The sequence below is a fragment of the Antedon mediterranea genome, chromosome 3 (genome assembly GCF_964355755.1).
Source record: "Antedon mediterranea chromosome 3, ecAntMedi1.1, whole genome shotgun sequence".
NCBI lineage: Eukaryota > Metazoa > Echinodermata > Crinoidea > Comatulida > Antedonidae > Antedon > Antedon mediterranea.
In genome coordinates, this window is record NC_092672.1 from 7,773,212 (window position 1) to 7,784,104 (window position 10,893).

Genomic DNA, 10,893 nt, shown 5'->3' on the forward strand with positions numbered 1-10,893 from the left:
CAATAATGTACTAAAACTAATACACAATCTATTCATTACACCTTTCTTAAAATTGTGTGAACCTAAAGGCTTTGTAGGTAATAGCTTGATAAATGATACTTTGACACACGTTTTTATAGAACACTGTGTTTTCCCACGCATGGCTTGCCATGATATACCGTATTATACAAATTACACAGTTGCAAATTTTTATTTTTTTAATAGTTATAAAGAATAATAGTTGGTTTACAAAATACGTTGTAGAAATAAACATTTATTTACTTCTGCAGAGGATGTACTAAATAAAATAAATAATACATCATATTATAAAATAATTGTCTCCACATTTTTTCAAAATTAATAGGCCTATAAAAGATAATATTTGGTCACTATCATTACATGAAAATTAGATACAAAAGATATTAAGATAATTAATATTTAATAATAATTATAATGTGCAAACTTTAATATTATATTGTATTGAAGAAAGCGAATCATATACTGTATAAACAATAAATATATACACGTCTTCTACAGTACTTTTCATTCCTCCTAAACTACGGTTGTGCATGTATGAGGGCGCACATTGCTTCGGTGAAATTGATTTATAGACAAAATGTATACCGTTGATGGGGCATGTAAAACAAATATTTATCCGCTTATTAAACAAATCCACCCTATACGGTACTCTAGTTTACTGATTTTCTTTAAATATATTTTCAAATTCTTCCAATAAGATAAAAATATAGAGTGATGGTTGTCTGATCGCAGACAAATTTGTGACTGCATATAGCAGCAATTTGCTTAGGCTTGTATCATGTAGTTTTACTTTATGCCAATGGTTTTCATTATTCATGAGTGTTTACAATTCAACCATTCATTTCATTTAATAACATTAGTATCATGTCACGGCAACTTTGGCAACCCTTCTGATTCTTTCTTATGTCTTATTCTCTGATACTTAAGTTCTCGAACAAGATTTGTGTTCAAATTAAGTGGTGGTAATTTACAAATATCAGACGATCGCCTTTGAGTTTCTCTCTTTTTTTTATCCTTTATTTTAGTTTCTGGTTTGCTCCTTTCAACAATGCTAGCACCAGAGTTTTTTAAATGTAACTTTGTAAATGTTTCGAAACATTTCAATGTCTTTAGGGAATCCCGTGGCTCAATAATTCCTAACATAGTTGAACTTCGTCTTTTGTCGATGTCATATTTGGTTTTTTCTTTTAAGTCCGTAAGTCTTTCTTCTGTTTCTTTCTCTCTTCGTTCTCTTTCATTAGTTTGAACCGGACAATACGACCCATTTTGTGTTTTTCCTTCGGGATTAGCTGATTGTTTTAAACGCGGGAAAACATTAGCTTTTGAATGTCGTTTGCCCTTGATTGTACTATTGCGCATGCGTAACCTTGATTTTTTAATTTTCTGACTTTTAATGCTCTCAGTCATAATAACCTCATCGGAATCTTTGTATTTGTTTCTTTTACTTTTATTTGCTTCAATTTCTTTCGATCGATCTGATTGATATAAAGTAGGAGTTAAGTTCTGGGACGATATTGCCTGCTGATTTGTATTTTCATGATTGTCAGTCGTGGAATCTGTAACATCATCATCTTTACTAGATATGGGTGGCAGAAGGTTAAACTTTCCTGTTCGAAATTCTCCTGACGCCATATTGCAACGTAATTCTATATTCTTAAGTTCATCTATGACACGCTTTACTAAAATTTGTGAATTAGGTGCTTCCAAACGATCTTTTAAACATTGAAGTTCGTGCTCTTTTTGTCGAAGTCGATTATATTCCATCAGAAAAACTGGTTCATTTGATCCGTCTCTTAAATGACGCTCAAATTCTGTCTCACTCCCATTCAATCGCCGTTTGGTTTTAGCAATATCCACCAAATTAAATTTTAAATCATTTTTAAACTTTAATAGCGCCCTCATTTGATGGAGTTCATTGCAGTCTATTTGTTTGTTCGTGTTTTGTAGACGGAAGTTTTCCAATTTATTAGTAAAATTGGCACGATCTCTATTTTTGTTGCTAACGTGGTGTAGGTGATCCAGTCGTTCTGTGTGGTTTAAATACGCACGATGCTTACGGTTTATACTGGGTACTAGATCATCTTGTAATGTACTGGAAGACTGTGACGTCATTCTACAAGTGTAATTTTTCCTGAAAACAGGGCCTGCGGTATCTATGAAAAAATGGATAGTAAATAATTAAAATTAAAGCCAATACGTGATTATTACAATTCACATGTTTTTTATTTTGATAATATAATACCTGCTGTATAATATAACTTACCTACATGCTTTAAGATATTAGCTTGATTTCAATTATGATAATAAATGTTGTCAAGCTTTTAAAACGAATTTCTCTCATTAACTAAGTGATTTCAATTTTCTGGCAAAATTACTGGCCGACATACACGTCACACAGTCAATTAAGTAGGCCTAAAATGGTCCGAGTCTTTCCTGGTCTAGTATCATCACTAAATTAGGTCTACTAATTACTGTTAAATTATTATAACTGTTAAAGGTGTTTTAAATGTGGTTTATTACGACGAATAAACACCAGTGAAGTAAAGTTTGTTGTTATTTGTTTAATAACTTAAATGTTTTAGACTGTTATTGTACAGAATACAGAATACAGAATACAGAATACAGAAATGTATTGGTCCAAAAGGAAATTCGTTTCGTTAACAAGCTGTCAAACAATTAATTAAAAATATATAAAAAGTCATGAATACAAAAATACAAGATCTTATAAAAATACGAATAAACATCAAAAAGACAAAAATATAAAAAATATATCGTAACATATAAAATATATAAAAAATTATATATATATATATATATATTAGCAGTCTAATGGTTAAGACATCTGCATATCAAGCAGGCGGTCCGAGTTCGAGTCTCGGTTGGGGCGACTTTTTCTCATTCTCACAGATTTCCTCATCATTATCGTTTCAAATTAATTAATACAATTTCAGTATATCACCGGGCGGTTTCGAATTAATTTTCATTGCCTAATGTGTTTATATATATTAGCAGTATTATATACGGATATACAGATTACATACAAATTACATATTCAATATAAAATATAACAATATTGTAGCATAACAACCAAAACGTCCAGGCGGTCTCAGCATATTTCTTTTTAGAGAGGTACGGTATGTAGGTCTACTGGGCCTACCACAAACTTTAATTACTGGTGTTTATTTCTAAAATAACAATCTAAACTTGGAAATATTTTGTAGGTTCTTACAAAATGTATAATATACAGATATCAGGTAGATATCAAAAGATAGGCTACAGCATTATATATTAAAATATTCAGTAAACAGTAAAATCTTCTATAATACAATCGTTTAAAGTATGCAAATGCACCATTACAATATAAATACCTTGATTTACTAAACAGTGACAGACTTTAACAATAGGATTACAGAGATATAACAAGTATTAACAAAAAGTGCTGTTAAAAGCTGAAGTGCTTCACTGATCATGGTTGCTATTATGAATGCCATAAGCCTGAAGTCCCTTCACGATCTGTATATTTTTGTCCTTCTGAGCCATTAATTCATTAACAAATCAGGCCTAGCATCGGTGTCTTTTTCAGGCATATCGGTTGATATAGAATTATATTTTGTTTTTATATTAGGTATACAGTATTTCAACAATAGATGAATTATCTTCTCCGTGTTTAAGTCACATTTTTTTAATGTACAACCTTTTTAAGTCAGTATAGGCCTATGAAAACGACATTTAGAATTCTGCTTAACAGCTCAGTGGAATCGGAACATTCTTTAAATTAAATGTTTATAATCATAAGTTTTATTGCCTTACTTCTATTGATCAAGTAAACCCTTCCTACCTTGCCAACGAGTTAGTATCATATTTATCCCCTTCTTCTTAGCTTAGTAAATCGCCTGGTCACGATGATTACACGCGGTGTACTACTCTGAGGAGTCTAACGCAACAATGCGTTCATTAGATAATGGAATTAAGTAACATATTGTCTGGATCAACAGTTTATGTCCAGAAGGTGCCCCCAAGTAAACAGGTTACTTTTATGGTTCAAGTTCAAAGAGGCGTTGACAAACATATATTGAATCAACCATGACGATTCACTCACGTTGTTCGAAATAAAGATTGATCAAGTACAATTGTTCTTAAAGTGTTAAATGATTGAAAGACGTTTTCAAACTAGAGGATTGATTGAAATAAACCGACAAAAATACTGACAGTCAATCTTTAGTTGTACAGTATAAGAAAGACAGACAACGTCATTATTAAAGCAGCTTGCTTATAGAGAAGCAGACGGTACATAAACGATATTAAATCTAGCTATAAGTTTAAACCATGTCGGTAAAAACTATATAACCACTTTAAAAAGTGTTCCTAATCTTTAGCTATCGTAATTTGATGTACAGACTGTGTGAAGAGGTACGGCAATACCGCTTGTATTTTTAGACTTAAACGATGTTACAAACATATAACATAAACAATTCATAAAATTCTCACCTGTTTGATCCTACATGTTAATATATCCCTTTATTAGTAAAAGAATATCCACTGCATTATAATATTTTTCTATGAAAGTAATATTTTAAAAACTACAGTATTTAAGAGACTAACGAAATATTAACCTGACGGACCGTTGTTCTTTTCATCATGGCGGTTTTTGTTGGCTTCGTGAACCTCTGGAATGTAGAAACAGCGCGTGTGGGACCATGCTCTTATTCGTCGCATCAATCATTTTAACTCATAAAAAACAGGTATAGGCATAGGGGGAAACCTTTTACGGGAGCTCAGATAGACCACCAACAAAATTTGATATATTTATTACGAAAGCCTGAAAGTCATTTTTAAAAGTTGTAGAACGCCTATGTTTCAGTATAGTAACATTAAATAGTAATTAGGACAATTCGAAAGGTTCGAGCATGCAGAGATGTATTGTCCCCCAAAAACATAAAAAATGAAGATTAATTTAATCAGACTTTAAAAGGTTAATTTAGAAAGAAAACAAGATTAAACAAGAATATTTCTTACAAAAAACGCTGCTCGCTTATTGTTATTGCTAAGGTCAAGTCTGGGGGTCACTTCATCACGCCTAGATACTTCAAGTATCCTATTACAAACAAAAACTTCAATGGACTGTTTTGATAATAATTCAATGATTATCTGACAGCGAATTATATCATGGGACTCATAAATACCAGAATGCTTTGGGATTTGTCGTTAGACTCTTTTCTCAACCGTTTTTGGATTCAACAGGTGGTACCAATATAAATTATAGTGGAGTTTCCATTTTAACAAAAATGTCAAAGTGTAGTACTATAAAGCTGCTTGATTTCATCTAATGAATGAGTCATCTCGTGTGACGTAGCGGGCTAGAGCAGCAGCGTGACAAATAACTTCATGGTAAAATTCAAACCAAATCCCAATTGGCTGCCAGTGAATTAAACTTTATTTGATTTTTCAAGTAAATAAATTTGTAGTTTTCGATCCAATTTTTTTTGTAAAAGTGGATAACCATTGTGTGAATAAAAATCACATATTAAACAAAACGTTGTTTTTTTTAAGAATTATTTTTTCTTCAGAATTAAGAATTATTATTAAGTAAAATATTAAATTGTTTTCTCGGTTCTGTACAACGTGGAAATTCAACGTGTTTTTTCTTAAATCTAGATTCTTCTCAAGAAATTACGGTAACCAGTACTTTAAAATGTTTTGACAAAAACATCTTACGTAAAATTTAAAACTGGACTTGACGTAGGCATATCATTTTTATATAAATAATAATAATCCTTAAAAACGACAACAAATAAAAAAAATACATTAAAAAAGTTTAAAGCCTAAAATAAACTACATGTAGGCCCTAGAAAATAAATAAAATTGGACAACAAACTTGTCCTTTCAAAACATATTGTAAGTCTACTAACTCACCAATTTCCTCAATCATGTTTACACGTCTGGTTACTTCTACTGGTGTAGAATCTGGATGCAGTGCAGCTTAAACGTTCCTAATTGTTTAAACACGATATTAATTAGCAGTACCATGTCATCTTTAGCTAATTGTTGCCATGTTTGTCTTGACATATTTACGGTGGGTCGATTTTTAAAGACTAAAGTAGTTTTTGAAAGAAGGGTTGTTCGTTTAGGCAATCAGAGTGGCAAGGCCACAAAAAGACAACACACTGTGACGTATGTACGTCAACAGGGACCGGACAAAGAAGGGGACAACTGATGAGTAACACAAAGCATTACAAAAACAATTATTGTTACAAAAACATCAACGAGGGATTAATTCGATTTTGTGTTCCTCAGTAATTCTAATCAATGGAATCCCTTGACAATACACATATCCAAGAATAAATGTAGATCCCAATTTTATATAAAAAAAAAACATTTACTACAGCATAACAATTACTTTATTTGTGTTTATTTTTAATTACTAAATTGACTAAGTGTATAACAGTGTGTAATTGATATTAGCCATCAGAAAACAATGAACGTGATCTTATTCAATTATAAATTCAATGTCTTAGACATTATATAATTTTTTAATGACATTACATTTCATCAAAGATGCGTTCAGATGTGATAACTGAACATAACGCATACCGGTTTTCATCGTCGTATCAATGTTGACGCAAGCTTTCAGACGCGCATAAGTATACGTTCAGAGGTACACCGGCCTACTGGGTCTCTCTTTCAGATTATTAATGCGTACGAATGTCATACTTGTTTTCACTAAGTTTAAAACTTGTCAAAGCTAACATTTTAATCACAGATGCAATATTAGTAAAAATGTATTATTTTGATACTTGTGTTTACTTGATATTAGACAAGTCTATTTATTGTCTCTTTTATGTTAGTCCACCCGTCAACGTTTCAATTTCTGTCTACATTGTGAGTATTCTATTATAGGCCTACGTATGAAACGCCATTTGTGCAAAAATATTTATCTTTACAAATTACGGGCTAGAACCTTGTCTAACTTAATATTATGTACATATTATGGACGCACCTTCGCCGCTGACACAAACTTAAAGTGCAAATAAATTATTATCATTAATACATTTCCGCATTTTATTTTTACAATACCTCTCTATGACGCGAAACCTACAGGATTTTTACAGATACTATTGGTTGGAAGTTATCACTTTGCTATCTTTACATATAATTCAAATACATTAACGCGATTCAGTGAAACAATACATGGTATTGCAGACAATGCAAATATTGTTCTATTTTACATGTTACTTCATTTGTAAAATGTATATATATATACTGTACCAACATTTGAGAATTAACAGACAAAATATACAAAACACTATACTATTACAATTGATCTAAAACAATACATCGGTATTGTATTGGACATGAATTAGGCCTATGATTTAGAAAATGGAGATTAATATTTAGATAAAGTGGTGAACCTATTATGTGGGCGTACATGTATTGGAAACCGATTTAAAATAGTTTAAATAATACTATTAAATATAAGAATTGAAAAAAACTAAACAAATACATACGAAAATAGATACATAAGAAATAGGCAGTCTGTCAACTGGGAGATAACTGGAGATTTTAAACAAGCTGATGTGACGTCATTTATATTTTGAAACTATTGAAAATAAAAATAGGAATGGCTTATTTATATTCACAAACAATCATGATTATAACTTAGAGGATTAATGCTGTAATGGTTCAGGGATTGCAATTTCAAACTTCTTAGATGGGCATATCGCAATTGCTTGAGGATGAATGTAATGTTGAACTATTTGTCTCCCCTGATACTGTAGGCCTACCACGAGTATCGACATCACTAGTGGAGATTGCTATTGTAGAAACAGTCTTTCTAGACTGATCTCTACTACTATTATACTTGTTACAAAATAGTTTAACAGCGTATTTACGGAATGTAGAACTAGTAAACGAATAAATGAATGGATTTAGACAAGAGTTAATAAATGGTATCATATTCCCTAAGCTCTTAAGTAGATCTGTTAAGCTCTTTTTGTCAAACAATAATACAATTTTGTACGTGGCAAACCACACGTAGCAGCTGACGTACGCGATAAACACGATAAAGAGTGTGCGCGTAGTACGTATGTGAGCGTTAGAATCTCGCGAGGTTGAATGCTTGGCAATACCATTTCTTCTGTTCCATACAACTAGAATTATCTTTATGTAGAGGACAAACGTTACTGTAACCGGTATATAGAACAGCAGACCGTTAACGTAAGTAAGTTTGACGTAACGGAACCATTCACCAAAAGGTGCAGGAAATTTACAAGCGAATTGTTCGTCAGAGTAGTCAGAATCGGAGCTGGGGTCGTACTTGACCTAAAACAGAACAGATAAAAACATTGGAATAATTACAACGTTAATGTTGAATATTGTTGATGTTGGTGTTACGATCCTGTATTGCTGTTTCTGGTTAAATTTGACTGGTGTGAGATTTATTTATGTGAGAAAATGACATACCTTGCCATGGAACGATTCAAATATTGAGCAGACGATAGCCGAAATCCACATCATCAAAATGATTCGTTTGGTTCGCTTAAGCGTACAGATTGACTTAAATTTGATTGGTCGACAAACTGCAAAATACCGATCAATTGCTACGGCAACCATGGTAAAAACTGTGACGTTAAATGCGGTGTATCGACAGCAACGATGAAGAATACATTGTATATTGTGCCTCCACAGTATCGGCCAGGTCGACGGGTAAAACTCTGTCACATGGAATATCGCCACTCCAACAGCAAACAAATCACCTGTTAAAAACATTAGTATTGATTAATAGGAGTTAGTCGCCGGTACATGGAATACAGCTACCCCGCAGCTATTTAAACATTATTAATATTAATATTAAAATTGTCTACGGGTAAACACTGGTGACTTTGAATGAGCCTCAAACAGCCCAATAAATAATTATACAGATTATATTAGTAGATAAACCGTGAATATACGGGAAAATCCCGCGACACTAAAAGCAAACTAACAACCTGTAAAAATATTAATATTTATAATGATAAATATTAGTTCCATTAGCGTATCCTGGTTGATAATGTAGGAGATTAGGAGGAGAGATTGTATAAAAACCTATTATATTATATATTATTATTCTTTTTTCTAATTTTGCCCACAATTTTATTTTTTTATTTTATTTTATTTCAACCACATCCAACAGCGCCATTTACAGGATGCCTTAAAACTCTTTAGATATAAATATAGAATTAAAAACACATAAAAATACAAAACATGAAACATACAAAATGGCAAACTTAAATCGATTTAAGAACTTTAGACTTAAATTTAGACAAAGTGTCAACAAAAATATCGATAGTCTTATCTTTAATAGAAATGGAATTAAAAAGGTTTTTTTAACAAAAACTCTCTTTTTTATCAGTTGAAATGTAAATGTATACATATCAAAATGTAATAACACCTGAAAAATTACTGACCAACTGCCTGACGCAAAGCTACTCCAGTAGTTATAAAAACATCAAACTTCATAAGTTTGTTGAGCGAAACAAATATTCATTTGTTTCGTCTCCCATTCTAAGTAATAAAAGAACATACATAGGCCTACCTATTGCTAAGTTGATGATATAAAGTGCTGCGTTGGACTGCCTGTGACTTTTCTTTGAATAAATAATAAGAACAATACTGTTTCCAATAGTCGCTATTACGATTACCGATAACAAATAGGCAACTTCATATGCATAATAGACGTCACCGGAATCGTCTGACGCGTTTGTAACGCTATCGTTGACGCTCTCCATGTCCGATGATTAACCAATACCACTACAGTACAAAGAATAGAGATTCTATAAAATATCTTTAGAACAAACTAAATACATACAGTATATGCCTAATATTTTATATACAAAATATAGAGACAGTAAAAGTTATAACAAAGAATGGAAAACTTTATCAATAAAATATTTTAAATTAAGATTGTATATGATAGTAGATAATAATATCTTATAATACAGTACTTTTATTTAAAAAATCGCAAAAAAAAAAATAGAATAATTTAAATATAGAACAATTATATACGGTATATTATTTCAAAAAAGCCTTATATACGTTTTAGAACTAATTTCTACTCGTAGAAATTACAAATAAAACTAATTTTAACATTTTAACTTATGCAGGACTAACAAATATAATGAGCCTACGAATTTAATAACAATCAGAATAACAACAGAACAACTCTATATAAATAACAGGCATGGAATGAACACTGCTTAAAAACTCACCTGAGCTAGAACTTGACTATGTGCCAATAGGCTACACACAAGAAGAAATGCTTATTAAATGTGGAAATTGGTTTATAAGAATATCGGGGTTTTCACTGACCTTCAGTACACCAATTATTTATGTATATAATAGTTCAATTCGTAATTAATATATTCAGTTCCGTATTGAGCTCATTAAAGTAAAACTTAGATTCTATTTATAATGCATGTAATTATGGTTAATGACAAACCCGCTAACAAGGAATAAATTGTTTATTTTACCTTGATGGTACCGTACAAAAGGCCCTATTAAAATATATAAAAAAACTGATCTGTGGCGGATTCAGGATTTTTTAATAAAGTGAGGGAGCATTTACTAAACTCTTCTGTGAGCATTATATTTAATAAACATTGACAAATGAAGTAATAAAACTTATCCCATTTTTGGGCCATGGATTCGCCGCCTTTAGCAATGTTATAACTTAAGGGATTTTATTGGGTTTTAAACACGAATTATACTGCAGAATCCATTATTAGCTTTACACCACTTTCGGGTCCAAAGAAAGTTCCCCATTCACAGGATTGTCCCTAAATGTGTACATGTTCTTATAGTTAAAATACCAGATTCTTAGTGCTGTATCTCCACATAACG

At 31.5% G+C, this 10,893-nt stretch overlaps 2 protein-coding genes across 3 annotated transcripts; both read right to left on the reverse strand.

The window, feature by feature from the left end:
* Positions 1-370: 370 nt before the first annotated feature.
* On the reverse strand, positions 371-4,612 carry LOC140043499 (uncharacterized). Of its 2 annotated transcripts, none has more exons than XM_072088017.1 (2): positions 4,507-4,612; positions 371-2,171 (listed from the first exon to the last, which is right to left on the reverse strand). In XM_072088017.1, exon 2 carries the CDS (start codon positions 2,128-2,130, stop codon positions 886-888), a length of 1,245 nt encoding a protein of 414 aa, XP_071944118.1. In that variant the 5' UTR covers positions 2,131-2,171; positions 4,507-4,612; the 3' UTR covers positions 371-885. The 2 variants fall into 2 exon arrangements, with proteins under 2 accessions (XP_071944118.1, XP_071944117.1); XM_072088016.1 differs by lacking the exon at positions 4,507-4,612 and adding an exon at positions 3,857-3,920.
* A 3,110-nt stretch (positions 4,613-7,722) lies between these two features.
* Positions 7,723-10,293, reverse strand: LOC140043977 (growth hormone secretagogue receptor type 1-like). The gene is made up of 4 exons (XM_072088462.1): positions 10,263-10,293; positions 9,590-9,804; positions 8,479-8,771; positions 7,723-8,337 (listed from the first exon to the last, which is right to left on the reverse strand). Exons 2-4 carry the CDS (start codon positions 9,780-9,782, stop codon positions 7,723-7,725), a joined length of 1,101 nt encoding a protein of 366 aa, XP_071944563.1. The 5' UTR covers positions 9,783-9,804; positions 10,263-10,293.
* Positions 10,294-10,893: the final 600 nt, after the last annotated feature.